Source organism: Psittacula echo, assembly GCF_963264785.1.
Source record: "Psittacula echo genome assembly, chromosome: 10".
Lineage (NCBI taxonomy): Eukaryota > Metazoa > Chordata > Aves > Psittaciformes > Psittacidae > Psittacula > Psittacula echo.
In genome coordinates this window covers 21,592,370-21,610,821 of record NC_137741.1, presented here as the reverse complement: position 1 = coordinate 21,610,821, position 18,452 = coordinate 21,592,370, and the positions used below count along the sequence as shown (strand labels likewise).

Sequence of the window (18,452 nt, the reverse complement as noted above, 5' to 3'; positions counted from 1 at the left end):
GCTGCTGCAGCACCCGGGGACACCCCAGACCTGCTCAGCTGCCTCCACGGAGGGAGTTAAAACCCTCCCGCAGATGCTCCCCAAGAGCCCTCCCTCATTCCCGGCTGGATGCATGGATGGATGCATGGATGACCCCAGCCACGGGCTATGGGGTCCCCTTGGGTACCAGGGACCAGGAACCACCCGCTTAAGTCCCCCACTTGCAAACCCTTTTGCCCTTCCCCTCCCCACTGTGCGAGCGCAGCCGTTGCTAACGCGTTGCACGACAGCGGAGCAGAGCCGGGGCCGTGGATGCTGCTCCTGTTTTATTCAGCAGCTCTCGGAAGCGGAGCCAAGCGGAATGTGCTGCTCGCAGGGAGAAGCAATGGGGTCGGCTGGAATCCGGGCTGGTGAACGCGCTGCGCTGCCCTGCATCCTAATCACAAGGGAAAGCCTCTCACAGCAGTTTCTGGTGTGAGCGCGTTAACCCTCCCCTGCCGGCTTCCCGGCGGATAGCGGCTTCCCAGGGATCTGCAAGCCCCTTCTGGGTGCAGTTCCCACCACGGGGAACGCCCAGGGCTGGGACTGAGCCCATTGCTCCGTGTCGGAGGCTGACCCAGTGCCCGGCTCATGGTGGACCTGAGGAGCGGTGGCGTTCGCATCCCCCAAGGCAGGGGCTTGGGAACTCGTTGTGCAAGCCCGGGGTCATCCATGGGTGTCCTGCAGTTCCACACACCCGGAGCTCAGCTCCACTTTGTACCAATGAACGCAAGGTCTGGAAGAGCTGCTTGGCTCCATTCCGACCAGCCCCAGCGCACCCCCCCCACCTTTACAGACAGCTCAATCCCTTTCCTTGGGAAAACCCAACCCGGATCCACACAATCAACCCTCGCGTTCCTGTTCCGCGGCTGTCACCTTGGGGACTGTCCCTTGCGGGTGTTTGCACTGGGGCTGTGCCCAGCAATGCCCGTTGCCACGGTGCCGCTGCAGAAGGGCAGCAGAGGGTGCAGAGGGAGCCTTTGTCCTCTACGGGCACCCATGGGTGCTGGGCAGGCATTGGAACAGGCTGCCCAGGGCAGGGCTGCAGGCACCGTCCCTGCAAGTGTTCACACCCCGTGGAGACGAGGCCTCAGTGCCATGGGGTAGTGGTGGCCTTGGCAGGGCTGGGGTAAGGGTTGGATCTGATGGGGTTAGAGCTCTTTTCCAACCCGGCTGGTGCCATGACTCCATGAGCTGCGCTGCGGGAGCCGGACACGGGGGGGTGGCGCTGGGGAGGTGATGCTTGCACAGAGCACGGAGAACGTGGTGAGGAATTAAATGAGCCCAATTAAACCTGCAGGGTAGGGCTCAGTTAAACATCAACCACTGCTCCCGCTGCACCTCCCCGCAGCGGCTGCGGAGGCTGCCTGGGGACGCCCATGGATGGGGCCATGGAGGGGAGGTGGTGGCTCCACAGTGGGGAACCAGCCCAGGAAGGAAGGGATGAGCCCGGCTGCCCCAGGAGGTGCCCTCTGTGAGGAAGGGAGAGCAGGCTCCTTCTGGCTGCACTGATCCCCTAGGATAGAATCCCAGCTTGGTTTGGGATGAAGGGACCTTAAAGCTCCTCCAGCTCCAACCCCTGCCACGGGCAGGGACCCCTTCCACTGGAGCAGCTTGCTCCAAGCCCCTGTGTCCAACCTGGGAAGAGACCATGGAGCAGCTCCAGCTTTGCTCCAGCATTTCCTCCCGTCCCGGTGGATACCCCCACATCTGGAAGATGATGTGAGGAGCACAGAGGTGGCCCAGCCTCATGGATAAAGGGGAATCTGGTCAAAATCCCCCCCCCCCATCCCCAGGATCCTTGGTCCCACATGGAGCCGGTCCCGGCTGCTGGCACATCCCAGCGCCTGCGACATTCCTGGCTCCAGCTGCCTTCATTAATCCTTTTAATTACAGAATGAGTGCACCGACAGGTTCTGCTTATGGGGCACGAGATGGGGAAGGTGCCAGCGCTGACGGTACCATCGCATGCTGGGGTTTGGCAGCAGGGATGATGCTGCGGGAAGGGTGGAGAAGCTGCTCTGGAGAACCAGCAGGGAGGGAAGTGGGTGCTGAGGAGGAGCCACATCACGGGAGAGGAGCCAAACCCTCGCCGGAGCACTGGGATTCCATAGGGAACATCACCCCCAGCATCCTCAGTGCAGGAACCCAGCTCCCAGTGTAAACCTACGTTTGGGAAGTGCTTCCTCACACCCTCATCATCGTCACTGCCCGGAGCTCCAGGCACTGCCCTGCATGCGCATGGCTCCACACAAGCCAGTGCATCACAACCAGCGCCACTCACTGTCAGTATTTAATCCCTCTAAGCAGCTCATCCCGGGTTAAGCACCCACAGCCATTCCCATTTCCCATCCCAGAGGGAAGTGGCTTTTACCACCCGCTGCTCCTGCTGACATTTGATTGTTCCAGCACAGCCCAGGGAAAACAAAAAGCTACAGTGGAATATTGAGGCATTTAATAGGATCCAGCCAAGCGCTGGGAGGACTTGGGATAAGGATGGGATTGCAATCAAAAGGCTTCTTTATGATCAACTTAAGGGGTTTGTATTCCCTCCCCGAGCGGTGCCGTTTGGATTTGCTTTTTGTTTTCCCTTCCCAGTAATGGGCTTTGCAGAAATAAGACCTCATAGATGCTTCCTGGCTGGAATACTGGATACTGGAGCACTGGGGGGAGCAGGATGAGGTCCCTCATGGCACTGCCATGGGATGAGCAGCCCCAAGTCCTCGCAGCATCCTCAGCCTCAAGAGGCCACAAGCCCCTTCCTGAGCATCCTCAAAGCCTCTTTTCACCCCCAGAAAGGTCCAGCCAAGATCTCACTCACAAACAGGCACCCTGGGCCCAGGGAATCATAGAATCATAGAACAGTTAGGGCTGGAAAGGACCTTAAGATCATCCAGTTCCAACCCCCCTGCCATGGGCAGGGACATAGACATTTACAGCAGGTAAAGGAGCTGCTCACCAGAAAACATCGCTAATTCAGCCTTGCTTTGGAGGGAAAACCAAACCAGACCCACATCAGAGACACCTCCTCTTCACCACCACCAAGAGCACAACCTGGTACCAGTCCATGGCAAGGGCAAGAGCAGAACCACAACTGCTCAAGGCTAAGCCAAGACTCTTGTTTCTTCCTACACCAGAAGACATCACCTTGCTGCGATGTATCCACAGCAAGGGAAGCCACCAGCTCCCTGGTCCAAGGTGGTGACACCTCGAAAGGAGCAGCAACACCTCTGCCCCATGGGTGGATGCAGGGGATGCACAGAACCCATCTGTCCCGGTGGGTGCAGACAGAGACACCTGCACTGACCACAGAGAGGGTGGTTATTACCATGGCACAAGATGCTCCATCCTGGTCATCCTCCGAGCTCCTCTGAGAGATGCTCTTAGAACATTGGCTGTCCTGAAGACCCGGCTTCCACGCTGTCCTTCAACATCTGCACTCCACCATTGCAAACCCCCGCCTCGGTTAACGGGCTGAGACAGGGAGCACGCGGCATTTAAACAGCTCCTGCTGGGCCTGGGGGAGATGAGGGGGCAGAAGAGGGTGTTTAGCATTCAGGAGGTGCAAGGCATGCACGGGGCGGTTATCAGTCACTCCCGGCAGATGGGAAATGTATCTCCTTGCACCACAAACTGAGCAGCACACACTGCAATCCATCACCAAGACAACGGATCCCAAGCCACTTCTACTTCCAACTCACACGTTTTTAACTAACTGCTAAGTCATTGAAAATGGGGGGTTTCACCCGGTCCAGAGGCAAAATCATCCCTGGCCAAGCCAAAGGTATCACAGTATCACAGTATCACAGTATGTTAGAGATTGGAAGGGACCTCAATAGATCATCTAGTCCAATCCCCCTGCCAGAGCAGGAACACCTAGATAAGGTTACACAGGAATGTGTCCAGGCGGGTTTTGAATGTCTCCAGAGAAGGAGACTCCACAACCTCCCTGGGCAGCCTGTTCCAGTGTTCCGTCACCCTCACTGAGAAGAAGTTTCTTCTCAAGTTTAAGTGGAACCTCTTGTGTTCCAGTTTGTACCCATTACCCCTTGTCCTATCATTGTTTGTCATTGAGAAGAGCCTGGCTCCATCCTCGTGACACTCCCCCTTTATATATTTATATACACTAATAAGGTCCCCCCGCAGTCTCCTCTTCTCCAAACTATAGAGACCCAGCTCCCTCAGCCTTTCCTCATAAGGGAGATGCTCCACTCCCTTCATCATCTTAGTTGCCCTGCGCTGGACTCTCTCCAGCAGGTCCCTGTCCTTCTTGAACTGAGGGGCCCAGAACTGGACACAATATTCCAGATGCGGTCTCACCAGGGCAGAGTAGAGGGGAAGGAGGACCTCTCTCGACCTACTGACCACCCCCCTTCTAATACACCCCAGGATGCCATTGGCCTTCTTGGCCACAAGGGCACAGTGTTGGCTCATGGTCATCCTGCCGTCCACTAGGACCCCCAGGTCCCTCTCCCCTACACTGCTCTCTAACAGGTCGTTCCCCAACCTATACTGGAACCTGGGGTTGTTCCTGCCCAGATGCAGGACTCTACACTTTCCCTTGTTATATTTCATCAAGTTTCTCCCTGCCCAACTCTCCAGCCTGTGGCATCCTGGTCCCATTTACAGCCAAGGAGGAGCCAGCTTCCCATTGACCACCTTCTGCATCAAGGTGGGAAGCATCGCTTCAGGCATGGGGTGGCTGAGGCAGGGGTGACCTCAATCCCAGTATTTTGGGGGAAATTTTGATAGGAATGGCATATTTTTAACCGAAAATAGGAATTGAGGGCAGTGCCCTTCGTGCACATTAGAGGCAGCCTCTGCCTCTTGTCTTTCTTAGGATGTTTTCAGCCAGTTATAAATTGGTATTTATATATATATTAAATACATATTAATATATATTAATACATATCATATAATATAAATATATTTATTAAATATATATAATATATATATTAACTATCCCAGAAACTCAAAGTGAGATGAATTCAGGAGAAATCCCAGAACCCCAGCCTGGTTTGGGTTGGGAGGGACCTTAAAGCTCCTCCAGCTCCAACCCCTGCCACGGGCAGGGACCCCTTCCACTGGAGCAGCTTGCTCCAAGCCCCTGTGTCCAACCTGGCCTTGAGCACTGCCAGGGATGGGGCAGCCACAGCTTCTCTGGGCACCCTGTGCCAGCGCCTCAGCACCCTCACAGGGAAGAGCTTCTGCCTAAGAGCTCAGCTCAGTCTCCCCTCTGGCAGGTTCAAGCCATTCCCCTTGGCCTGTCCCTACAGGCCCTTGGCCAAAGCCCCTCTCCAGGTTTCCTGTAGGCACCTCAAAGCCACCAAACTCTTCAACACTTGAAAACCCCTGCTTCCATGTGTTCCATCTTCATTACAATAAAACCCTTCTGGGATGCTCTAAAAGGAGCCATCTCCATCCCAGTAAGACAGCAGCTCATGGGGGCTCACCTGTGACCATGCATAGGGCAGAAGGTACCGAGGGGAAGAACGAAGACGCCCCATGTCTGTCTTAAGATAAAAAAGTTTATTTTACAGTCTTATAAAGCAGCTTTACACGAAGCACAAACAAACGTTGAGCCATTTACTTTGTATAGAAACATAGTAGAACCTTTCCCGCTGCAAAAAGTCATGTCTGGCTGGATATAAAACTAACGTGTGCACATTGTGCTTAAACTGCAAAGTCTGTACAGCTTTACAAAGGACTCCCCTTCACAAGAGCATCCTGTAAACAATTTATTGCATATTTAACACACGGTGGGTACCCCACATGTAAAAAAGGAAACGTAGAAAAACCTAAAGGACAATTACAAGGTGAATGAAAATAGCAGCTTTCAGTGAATGTCTTGCACAATGAGGGAAAGAGCACTGCCACACTTGTACACTTGTGCTTGTGTGTCACTGGGGTGCACATACCCACGCTTCCAAGGAAGTCTATGTACAGTAAACCCCAGGGAAAGACTAAACAGGGCTTAGTCCCCAAGGGCTTTGTCAGTTTGAGCCAAAAAACCCCCCAAATTAAGTGAATTTGATGAAATTATGGGCACCAATGTCCAAGAATCCTCTTCCACTGCACAACCGAACTAAACGCAGTAACAGGAGAATCCCCACGCTACCTCTCTTGGGTGCTGCAACCTCTGGTGGTGGTTGCTTTGAATTACACGAGTGCTAAGGCCAACAAAAACGCGACGGAGGTGTTAAGGATAAGGTGGTTTGACAACACGATGGTGTTGGCACGGCCAAGCCATGCTTCTGAGCTCACCCATCCAACAGCGGCCGGGCTGACCCGCACCATGAGAGAGCAACACTGCGATTTTCCAACTGGTATTCATTGAAACAACAGAACAAGGAAGTGATGGCCTCCATAAGGCACCAAAAGCATCTCTTGAGCAGTACCCAAAGAGTCTCTCTAGATCCTCCAAAGCCAAAATGGGCAAAAGAAGGAGGAAATGTGCAGGAGAACGACGTTTGTGTTTGCCAAGGAAGCACATTCTGGGGTTTGTGTGTGCGCGCGCGTGTGTATTCACATGGACGTAACAAATTCACCTCTGCTACCTTTGGTATTGAAACTTCTCCTGTGAGATCCACTCCTCCAATGAACTGACACGACCACAGCATGCATTTGCAAAGATCAAGTAATGAAACGCTTGCGTCTGCGAGAAACAGAGAAAGCATCAAAAAACAAGGAAAAAGAAATCACGATGCCTATTGTCCTTGTGCCTGGCCTTGTGGGGATGTGAATGAGCTTCACCCTCAGCATGAACATCTTCAGCTTTGCCCCCGCCTACATGTACAACATGTAACAGGACCACCCAGGACACTGCCCGCCGAAAAGGCAGAGGAACGGTGGTGGGTGTCAAGGGCTGGTAACCAGGAAAAAGAAAGCTCCTGGTTTCTTCTGCATTGCCACAGGACGGTGGAAGCATCTGGGTTTGGATGCGTGTATTGGGTTATTGCACGGGCCCCCTTGCTCGCCTGGCAGAGCCACAAAGACAAAGCGCACCCCAACGCCACCGCTGGAGGTGCAGCGACCCCTTACACCATGAGTAAGACAGTACGCAGAGGTGAAACTTGGTATTAAAGCACAAGTGGAGCTGGAAAGCCCTCTGGGGTGATTTTCCTTCTTAAAATGCTTGAATTTTAACCTCAAGCAGGTTAAGAATGAAAACCACCATAGGAAAACCTTCATTCATTCCAACCGAGCATCCTGTACGCTCCTCAGTGAGCTCCACATCACACCCAGCAATTCAAGTCTCCCAAAGCTCAGAGGAACCTCTCAGATGTACTTAAAAACCACAGCACAAACCATGGGGCACCACGATGAGAGATCCCAGGTACCCGGGAGGAGGTGACACCAGCAAACCTGATGGGTGATGGTGAGTTTGGCTTTACAAAAGGGGGTGGCGTGGTTGCAGGCTTTGTGCAGTCCCACCGGGTTGTGCTTACGGGACGGGACTCCAAAGCCTGGCACGCTGGTTGAGTGGCTGCTGTCCCCACGTCTGTGCAGGAACCATCCAGCTACAGGACCTCCACACAGAGAACGGGGGGGAAAAGCATAATAATGGGTATTTTCACCCCAAGAATAGGACCTGTAGTAAAAAAACACCTTTAAAAAGATACACTGACCACCACCCAGGCTATAAGTTAATACACATCTATGGCGTTACACCACATGCCCTGCTCCAACACAGACACAGATAACTTCATTTTAAGAGGCCATAGACTAACGCTTCAGGCAAGTGCTGGACTTCCGAGACCTGTATGGCTTCTGCAAATGTTTTCCTAGTAAAAGGAAAAGAAAACCCCAACCAAAACCCATCCCCAAACTCAGGAGCACAAAAGGGCTTTGCTTCGTGCAGATGGTTTCGCTGTGGAGCACTAAGGACAGGCTGAAGCTCCCGAATCCATCAGACCCAAATGTTTTCACACTGGAATGCAATGATTTCCCGAGATCAGTTTTAAGGATCACTTCTTTGAAACGGTCCATAAAAAACCAGGATGCCACCTCGGACACTGCGGCTCCGGGAGGCAGCAGGGCCCAGGGGTTTGGTTGTGAGCTCTAGTTGTGCTTTGCCCGCCCGCCTCGCAGGTAGCTCTTCCACCGCTTGACGAACTCCTTGAAGATGGGCGACTCGTCAATGGTGCTGAGGAGCTGGAGCTGGTTGATGTGGGTGGTGTGATAGTCCCAGCGGGCCAGGTTGGGAGCGGTGCCCAGCATGAAGTGCCGAAGGTCGTAGATGGTCCCTGACCCGGTGTCGTAGAGGGGAAGCATGGCCTTGAGGGACTCCATGCCCCGCTCGTAGAGGACCCGTGCCTCCTTCCCCAGCTTCTCCCCAGCCGTTTCTTTCAAGTCATAGAGCCCGATTAAGGAGTACATGAAGCCATTGAGCACGAAGGAGCTGGGGGAGGTCGGGTACTCCTCGTACCAGTCGTGCCTGTTCATGAAGACAGCTTTGACGCCGCGCTGCTCCGATGGCAGCTTGTACGGCGCCGTGGCGCGCAGAGCCGAGCTGAGGAACGCGTGGTCCTTCGTCAGCAGGTACGCCCGCACCAGCGTCGAGATGGCCTGTCCTTGTGCCATGGCCGAGTACCAGCCCGGGTCCAAGGACTTAAAGCCTTCCCCCAGCTTCCTCGTCACCATGATGGGCCAGCCACCCCTCTCGTCCTGGTTCCTCACCAGCCAGTTGCTGGCAGCAAAAAAAGCCGCCATGTGAGCGGTGGCCGAGATGGTGACGTTGTCGAGGAAGCCTCTTCCCTTTGCCACCAGCCTCACCACTCTCTTGGGCATGATTTTGGTCTGCTTCACAGCTTTCGTGTTGGAGAGCCCGACGCCTTTGCGCAGGTCGGTCACCAGGTCTCTGGTGAGGGTGCTCCAGCTAGTCCTGGGGCCGATGCCGTAGTAGATGTCTCGGTCCTTAAAGGCGATGAGCTGGTTGTTGGAGACGTAGTGCACGGTGAAGAGCTGGTTCTTCTCCGTTGTCTCGAGAACCACGGAAACGCTCCCGTTTGTGATGAATTTGAGATCAAAGGAAATGATAAAATCTCGGCTGTTCCCAAGTTGCAGAGAAACCCCCTCGGTATTGTCTGCAAAACAAACCAGGAGAGCCTTGTTCAGTGGTACAGCACTCATTTCTCCTAAGCATTTAAGCTCTGAAGTGCAGCTTCCAGAGGCAACCCCTCTTACCAGGCAGGATCCAAAAGCTTTTAGGGCAGCCCATCAATAATTCAATCACTCTTCCTGTGCACCATCATGTATTATTTAATTAAGCATAAAGTGAATCCATGAGCAAAGGCCAACTCGTCTGCATCTTACACTAACGCGCTGCAGCACTTGGCTGCGGAGCAGAAGTGCCAGGGGCTCCATCGATGGCTTTAGCAGATGCTTCTGGTACCTGACTGATGGAGGAGCGTAAAGGACACCAGAAGATACAGGGTAAGGGAAGTGGGGGGTTCTTACTGCTGCCTGCAGCTGGCAGGACACAGGACAGGCAGAGCCAGACTTATGGGGCACATCAGTGCGACTTTCTTCTTTCTCAACCTGACAGTTCCAAAACCGGATCAGTTTAATGTGGCAAAGGAAGAAAATAATATGGAAAGACCAATGTTAAAGTATTTATTAACCTTTGCATTGGCAAAACTCAGTTCAATCAAAAAATATATAAATCTAGATAAAGCTCCCAGGCAATGCCACAGAATAAAACCCAGTGCTCTCTTGCAGGCTACACTTTAGAATGGAAAACCAACTTCTCCCCCCAAAAGCCTCTATACTTGCAGATCAAAGGGCTAATTAGTTTGTAAGGCTGTGTGCAAATCCTGTAGCTTTGAAGGCACAGAGGGATGATGAACACTTAAAGACAGGCATCTTCATTTAACAGCTTTCCATAGGGCAAAACTCTCCCACGCAAAGCAATTGTTCCCCTTCTGTACAGCACCCATCATTTTGACCCAAAGTCATATTTTTCCAATCTTTTAAAGCAAAAGCTTCATTCCTTTGAGCTCTGGAGATCAGCATCTGCTCCGGGAGGAGACACCAAGCGCTTTGCTACTTTAACATTGAGCTCCTATGAAGAATCTAATTAAAACAACCCCCACTCACAATTCCTGTCAAGTAAGTTTCATGGTTCCCTGTAAATAAATGCTTGTGTGATAACGAAGGGAATTATAATAGAGAGGAGGGAAAAAACCAGATCTTTGAGAAGCGAAGGGGAATGAAAGGCTGCCTGTTGTTTGCACTGCCTTGAGCGCCTGCAAATCCCTTACTTAAGGCCATCTGAGACGAGTGGATGCAGACCGTGGCCTTCGAGCCCTGCAGATTACTCTGCCATCCATAAAGGATGAGGCGAGAATACATAAGAGATCTTTCCGCCTCCCCTCTCCCTGTATTTATCTACTACAAAGACACGAGAGTGTTCGACAGCTCTTTCCCTGGAGACCCAGGCCTAAGGTGCCAACTGAAAATTACTTCATTGTCTTTTTAAGTAATGGACTCATTAATTCTAATGGGTATTGATTGAGGAAAAATACAATCCGTGCTTATTAATGAGCCTCTCCTAGCACAAAGGAAACTCGCATGAAATAGTGAATTTCCCTGCTAAGTACAAAACAGAACATGGTGAACGGAAGAGATGGTAACACAACGCATCTCGCACGGCTGCAGGGGATAGGGAGTGCCTGGGTTCAGCCCCACATCGTCCCCATTCCTCCCCCAGCCCTCTGCAAATACCTACACACCATGAGGGCGGCTGCAACCTCCTGTTGCCTTGTTTAAGGCAACCTGGATTCAAGACCTCACATTCTGCAATATTAGTTGCATCCCAGTGAAGAGAGTGATGCCAGGTCCAACCGGAGAGCTGCACGTGCTGAGCTGGCTCCAGGCTGAAAATAGACCTTATCTCCTCTGTCAACATCTGCTTATCACACGTCAGTGCTATTTCCCAGGCTGCACAACTGGTTCCTCTTTTTCTCCTTATTTTGTTGCTTCTATTTTGAGGCAGGAGCTGAAAGGCTCAGGAAATGTGACTGCAGCTTCTCACTGCCCTCCCTGTGTGCATCCACCCAGTGGTTCCTTAAGGTAGTGTTGGGAAAAGCAGTGATGGGGAGGAAAGCGAAGAAAAGACAAGCTCCAGAGGTACAGAAACGAGGTGACATTCTCAGGTGAGCTCTTAAGGATGAGGAGTCACGGAGGGTAAATGAGCACACATCAATCCCATGTACCTAAAGCTCCCCATGCACCATCTGTGCAAATTAAAGGCTTTGCTGCCACGCTGGGGATAACCCACCTGGAGCGATGAACTGCTTGACACTGGTGAACTTGGCTCTGTCAGCCACTGTGGACAGGGAGCAGCCTTTGGGCACCGTCCACTCCGCAGACCTGCTGGCTCTGTCCTTCTCTTCGGCTGTTTCATACACCTCCACGTGAGGGGGTTTCTCTGTCAGGTTCTTACTGTAGTGACTCAGCCCGTACTGTGCAATCTGGATGGGGTAGAAATAGCCTTGAGGGCCCCACTGCGTGGATAATGGCACACCTGCAAGAGGAGGAAAAGGAGTACGTTATGAGGAGGCTTTCAAAGAACAGCGCTTGCAGCTCTGCTCACTCCTCCCCTCCACAGCCCATCGCTCCTTTACTCCCAGCGAGTGGCATTCCCAGGCTTCACCATTAGCTGGGCTCAAGGCAAGCCCTGTTCAAGGAGTGAACTGCTCCCTAGTCAAAGCGAAGCAGATTTGAGTGGCAGGGGAAGTCCTTATCGTGGTCTCCCATACATTCTCATTTACTGAAGCATCATACTTGGTTTAAAACACATTTAAAAAGCCCTAACAGACGTTTTTCCCCATGCCCCAGGGACCACTAAATCTCCAAACGATGTTACATCCAACACAATCCCTTTAACGCCACATCAATCTTTGCAAACCAAGTGCATGTGTTACTACTGGATTTGGGGAAGTTATTTGATGCTAAAGGATCAATTCACCCCGCATCCACGAACCTGCTCCAATTACCTTGGCCCCCCCCCCCAAGAGCACTACAAGCACAGTCTGCAGTGATGCCTGCAGAAACCAGCCAGGCTCTCTCCATCCAATACCAGCACAAAATGCCCCAGTTCTTCCACCCAAAGCTGTCCCTTGTCTTCAGAGGTACAGCTCCAGCCCAGCTGTCCTTGGGATTAACCCTCCTCACACAACTCGCTGTTGTTGGTACCCTGTAGGAGAGCACACTTCTTCAGTCTTAGTTCTGTGTTAAGGTGCTTTAGATTCAAGAATCTGCACGACCCATGAAAATCCCAGCCTGGTTTGTGTTGGAAGGGACCTTAAAGCTCCTCCAGTTCCAACCCCTGCCACGGGCAGGGACACCTTCCACTAGAGCGGGTTGCTCCAAGCCCCATCCCTTGAACACTGCCAGGGATGGAGCATTCACCACTTTGCATCTCAGATGATGGCAGCAAATATTAAGAACCATTTCAACTATTAAAAAGACCTTAAATACCGGACACAAACCTTCAACACCACTTATGCACTTCACTCTGTCCCGAACCTCCACGTTGTAGCCCTCGAAGGACATGAAGACCCCATCGGGGTGGTAAGGTGCTCGCTGTGTGTATACTTTGGAGTAGCTATGAGAGAATTCAAACCTGTCATAACCATCGTACTGAGCAATTTTCCCATAAACCTCAAAGTATTTCTCTACCCAGCTGAACGGCAGGAAGACCTCGTTGCCTTCCCTCCTCCCTTTAACGGTGTGCTCGTCATTGATCAGACAGTCTATCTCCTCGTACTTCAGCCCCGGGGCTTTGTTGAAGCCGCCCGCGATGGGGGGAGCTTTCTGCTGCTCCTGGGGGGATGCCTCCTCGCTCTGCTGCCGGGCCAGGTCGCTCTCAGAGGCTGCAGCTCGGCGCTCGGGGCCGGAGAGGCTGCGGGGGAATGGGCCGGCTCTGTCGGAGGAGCAGCGGTTCCAGAGCAGCACCATCACCAGAGTGAAGAGAGCGCAGATGATGATCAGAGTCTTGTAGTTGACCCGAGCTGCCAAGCAACGCATATTCACACCATACCTGCACAACAGAGAGAGGAGAGGTGTGTAAGGAGTGGTGCTCACAGCCGGAGCTGTTGGTGCATCCTTCAGGGCCCCATGTGCACACCATGGAGGTGGGCGGTAGGAAAGGGACAGGCAGGAGCACCTAGAAGAGAATTTGGGTTTTCCCAGTTCTCCATAAGCAACGAGATGAAAATGTACCAAGTCCTGATTCATCTCCTGGCTGTGACAATGCCACCAAATGCAAAGGATGCAAAGAAAAGGCAGCAATCACAGGGCAAACACTTCTACATAAAAAGCTTGATGTCAACGAGCTACTCAGCAGCTCTGGGAATCAGAACAAACCCTCAGCACAGCACCAGCACACAAGGGGAAGAGTCCCTAAGACAATGTCATCGCCATCTACCCAGCACCATGGAAGAGGGATTTCCAACAACACAGCCCTGCAATCCAAACCTGAAGCCTGGAAATGCTCATAGTTAACTCCGAAGCTGAAGACACACAGATACCTACAGGTAAAGGTAGGGGATGGAACCAGCAGCCCCCAGCCATGAGCATCCCAGAGAAGCAAAGGAGTGACTAGGAAAGTATGGGACTGCCCTGGGGACAGGACCTCTGCAGACACACGTGGGGACTGGTCCCTGAAGAGAAGGCAAGAACTGTGTAAACCCCTCCTTGGGATCTTCTTTGGTTATTGCTTCTTTTTGTGAGATAAACCTCCTGGTGCACAAAGCGCCTCCAACACCGGTGCTACAGCTCAGCGCCTTACCTTAGGAGCAAGGATAAGGGTGTGAAAATAAACTCAGAAGCTGATTTAAGCACATTGGCTCAGAAGACCCTGCTTTTGCCACAGCATCATGGAATGGTTTGTGTTGGAAGGGGCCTTAAAGCTCCTCCAGCTCCAACCCCTGCCACGGGCAGGGACCCCTTCCACTGGAGCAGCTTGCTCCAAGCCCCTGTGTCCAACCTGGCCTTGAACACTGCCAGGGATGGGGCAGCCACAGCTTCTCTGGGCACCCTGGGCCAGCGCCTCAGCACCCTCACAGGGAAGAGCTTCTGCCTAAGAGCTCAGCTCAGTCTCCCCTCTGGCAGGTTCAAGCCAAAGCCCCTCTCCAGGTTTCCTGTCACCCCCCTTTGGAGGACTGTTACATGGTCTCCCTTATAACACCTCCTTAAAGGGATGATTCCTTCACATGACACACACACGGCACTAAAGTTTTAAACCCATCGTTTAAGTGCAGCCCCATCTGATGTCCCCAGGGCCATGCAGCTTGTGCAGCTCAGGAGGGCACAGCAGGGCTCAGGGCTTCAGCAAGGACTCCTTGCTCTCACAGGTAGCCTGGTGCTCAGCAGGAGTTAACCACACAGCAATTAAAAGGAGTTTCCTCTCCAGTCCCCCCCCCCCTCTCTTTTTAAATGGAAATAACCAATTACCTCTCCCCAGCTTTATGCTGCAGCCATACTGTAAGCACCATCTGGTCATTTAAAACCGGACTTTCAAAGGTAAGTGTCTTATTTTCCGAGAGCCCAGTTTACTACAAGCTTGTAGAGAACGTAAATTTATGCCTAATTGTATTGTTATGGAAATGCTCACATAAGAATAAATCCAATTTTCTGCCTCAGCAGATCATTTTCAGTGATGATGCTTTCAGGATGACCTCAACAAATAACGCCCCGCTCTCTTTACACAAAGGGATAATTCACTTTTAAGTAGGGAGCAGCACTGCTGACACACTTCACCCCTGCCTATAAAACTCACAATTAGTTAAGCCATCTGGATTACCAGGGGATGGGGATGGAGGGACGGGGAACACCATCACCACAGCTTTTCACATCCCTATTACCATCGTTCCATGGTTTTAAAGACTCCAGAGCTGCCAAAAGGTCCTGGCTGCGTTATACACGGCTTTGATTCCATTTTGGTTCTGCTGCTTTGGATAAGCAGAGAGGTGGGAGGGTGCAAAGTGTTTCCTATGCTGGCCTGGCAGCTCCAGGGATGAGTAGGAGATGCTGCAGCTCGGGTCCAGCTGCATCCGCGCTTCCTGGCAACGCTGCTGAAATATTTAGTTCTTATCAAGTATAAATGAAGTGAAGAGGACTCAGGGAAGTGGAGTATTTTCAGGGAACCATCGCATTAAACAGCACCAGTCACTGAGAAAGAATATCCAGAAGTAGGAGTGCAGCAGAGAGGCTTCGCACGTTAAATGGATAGATGGATTTTTATTCAACCGCAGAATAAAAAGAACTGGGGATTTCAACAGTAAAAAGAGGTAATTTAAACCCACAAAGGGCCTGCAGTAAATTGGTTTATTCCCCTGCTGCTCTTATGAAAAGGATTTCATCATACCCTACTTAAAAGATTTAAGGGGTTCAACACAGGAAAGTAGGTTTAAGTTCTGAAGTGACAGATACACGAGACCCACATTTATGTTCTTCTCATTCGGCCGGAGGATGCCAAGAGCCTCCCTAAAGCTCTGCCCTGAAACATCTCCTACCTCTGTTTCAAGACATAGGCTGTTCATCATAAAAGCCAATCCTTACCCCTCAAGTAACACTGAAGCCACATGTTTAAAAGGGAAAATGCTTGTCAGAAGCCTGCCTAGAATTCCTTTATTCCCATGCTGAACCATTGGGCTCCAGGAATGGATGCACCACGACAATGCAAATAACCTATACATTAATACTTGTGTAGTTTTACACCGGTTGTGCTTACACAGCTGCTGTACAAGTCACTATAGAAATGATAAAATGCAATGAAATAGCATCTCCTACAGAGCAAACTGGTTTTTAACACACCCCAAAGCAGGGATGCAATCAGAGAAACTTGTTTTGCCCATTCGAGTGAGATATCAAGGTTTGAGGCACTGGTTTTAATACAAAGAACAAGTGGGTTAACTAAAAACTGAATCTCGATACTGCAGCTTTGTTAATGATGCCTGGAAAAGGGACAAATCTTGGCACTCCGTGCTGGGAATTAGGAATCCAGAGCCCCAGCTGTGTATCCGAGTGACAGATTCCGTTTTGGTGCTCAGTTCCTACATGAAACCACGCTATTCGCATTCTAAAACGACCTCTCTCGCCAAGTCCCCCAAAGACAGAGTTTGTGATCGGCAAAACTCGGTTGAATGCATTAAAAGGAAGAATTTCTCTCAAGTCCAGGCCGCTGCCAGGTTCCATCCAGGTGCTTCATGTGTCATGGCTCAGCTTCACAGACCCGGACCAGCCCTGAGGCTCCTCTCCTGGATATAAGCATCCACTTAGGGCATTCAGGCCTTTGGATGGGGCTGGGAGCAAGCTGCTCTAGTGGAAGGTGTCCTTGTCCATGGCAGGTGGTTGGAACTGGAGGAGCTTTAAGGTCCCTTCCAAGCCAAACCATTCTGTGACTAAAAATCATACAATTCTATGATTTTTAATTGGCTTTGTCCCATTGGCACAGGGTGCCCAGAGAAGCTGCGGCTGCCCCATCCCTAGCAGTGTTCAAGGCCAGGTTGGACACAGGGGCTTTGAGGAAGGAGGGAAGGGAGGATGCACTCCAAAAGCACTTCTGCTTTCGCAGGCTTCATCGATGCGATGTGGTGAATTCACTTCAAGCCCAGCGGTGTGGAAGCGGGTAACCTGCAGCAGAACTCAGGCTTACCAACCCCATCTGGTTCCAGAGAGTGAGACTGGGTCTCTGCAGGCTATTAACAAGTGGCACGTTCCGACACTGGCCACTGCAGTTTGCACAAGAGCTGGTGCAGTCTACCCAGGCAAGAGGCAAGAATTACTTACAGCTCTCTCACAGCTCCCCAGGGTCCTGTCTATGCAGGTTACCGGTGACAGTGGGATGAATGCAGGCAGGAAAACTGCTGCTGGCCATGTATTTCTCTTTCTTTTTAACCCTTATTCCCATTTCACCTGGGTGGCCCCGACACAAACTGCGTGTTCAGAGAAGCAGCGGCTGCGTCAGTGCTGCCTTGCCTGCATGTTTTTGCTCACATGACATGGATCAGCTTTTAATAAACCAGATCAATGATTCTCCAGTCAGAGATGAGTCACATTTAACTTGAATTAAAAGCCCCAGAGGGGCTCACGTGCAGCAAGAGCCCCATGTCCACAGTTCTGCAACCACCCCCTGAGCACGAGCAAAGAGCACGAAGTGTTTCATGGAATGGTTTGGGTTGGAAGGGACCTTAAAGCTCCTCCAGCTCCAACCCCTGCCACGGGCAGGGACCCCTTCCACTGGAGCAGCTTGCTCCAAGCCCCTGTGTCCAACCTGGCCTTGAACACTGCCAGGGATGGGGCAGCCACAGCTTCTCTGGGCACCCTGGGCCAGCGCCTCAGCACCCTCACAGGGAAGAGCTTCTGCCTAAGAGCTCATCTCAGTCTCCCCTCGGGCAGGTTCAAGCCATTCCCCTTGTCCTGTCCCTACAGGCCCTTGTCCCAAGCCCCTCTCCAGCTTTCCTGCAGCCCCTTTAGGCACTGGAGCTGCTCTCAGGTCTCCCCTTCAGGAGCCTTCTCTTCTCCAGGCTGCCCCAGCCCAGCTCTCTCAGCCTGGCTCCAGAGCAGAGCTGCTCCAGCCCCTGTAGCATCTCCGTTTGAAGCTGGTTAAAGATCCTAGACATCTTCCTTAATGAATAAGGACTCAAGAACCACATCACCGAGTACATTCCACAAGAACTTGGTGGTTGGCAGCAAGTTAAAACCTTCACATTTAAATTCTCTGTGTTTAAACAATAATCACCAGTAAGTTGCCCGTGGAGCCCCGGAGGTCTCCACGCCGTCTAAACTCACCAGCTCCCTGTTTGCTCAGCAGGAAGACAGGCAGCATTTTCACTTCAGACCAGGGATTCCTGCTGAATAGAGATAAGCCACCTATTTACTTTGAAGCAGCTATGCCAGACTAAGCTATTTAACACAGAGAGAAAAAGCCACCCTGAACAGTGACTGCCAACGTCAGATAGATTAAACTCAGTATTTAAAGAACAGACACTGCACCACCTAACAAAATACAGCAATAAGACTGAAACTTCAATATATACCCAGCCCTAAATGTTATACTCGGCTACACCCAAATCTCAGGCATTTTCAGCCCTTATTTCCTGCTTATTACACACAGCAAAACACTCTTTAGGCTGACGTTAGTTGCCAGCGGGGTGGAACCGTGACAGCTCATCGGTGCAATGGGATAGACTAATAAAAACACAAAGAACTCAGGAATTGATTTCAAATAACTGTAGAAAATGCTTTCTGATAACTGGAGTGACATCAACCCTTCAGATCCTTTGGCAAGGCGCAATTATGTCTTAAAATGGGGTATTTATGAATGAGTGGAACGCTAACCTGGCTCCATTGAGCCAGCCTTGCTATTACTGTTTTATCTCTATCTGCTTTGCTCAGCGCCTGTATTCAGCCAGTATTTAATACCC

General features: G+C 51.5%; 1 protein-coding gene across 7 annotated transcripts in view; it reads right to left on the bottom strand.

Annotated features, from left to right (window-relative positions):
* Nucleotides 1-5,532: 5,532 nt before the first annotated feature.
* The window catches only part of GLCE (glucuronic acid epimerase), a 42,871-nt gene continuing 29,951 nt past the window's right edge, over nt 5,533-18,452 (bottom strand). For 5 of the 7 annotated variants that reach the window (XM_080625989.1, XM_080625992.1, XM_080625990.1 and 2 more), the window contains 3 exons: nt 12,513-13,063; nt 11,300-11,545; nt 5,533-9,104 (listed from right to left, as the gene is read on the bottom strand). In XM_080625989.1, coding sequence (XP_080482115.1) covers nt 8,080-9,104; nt 11,300-11,545; nt 12,513-13,050 — 1,809 coding nt within the window. In that variant the 5' untranslated portion in view covers nt 13,051-13,063 and the 3' untranslated portion in view covers nt 5,533-8,079. Of the gene's footprint in view, nt 9,105-11,299; nt 11,546-12,512; nt 13,064-18,452 lie in introns of those variants that run through there. The other 2 variants (XM_080625993.1, XM_080625994.1) reach the window with 2 other exon arrangements.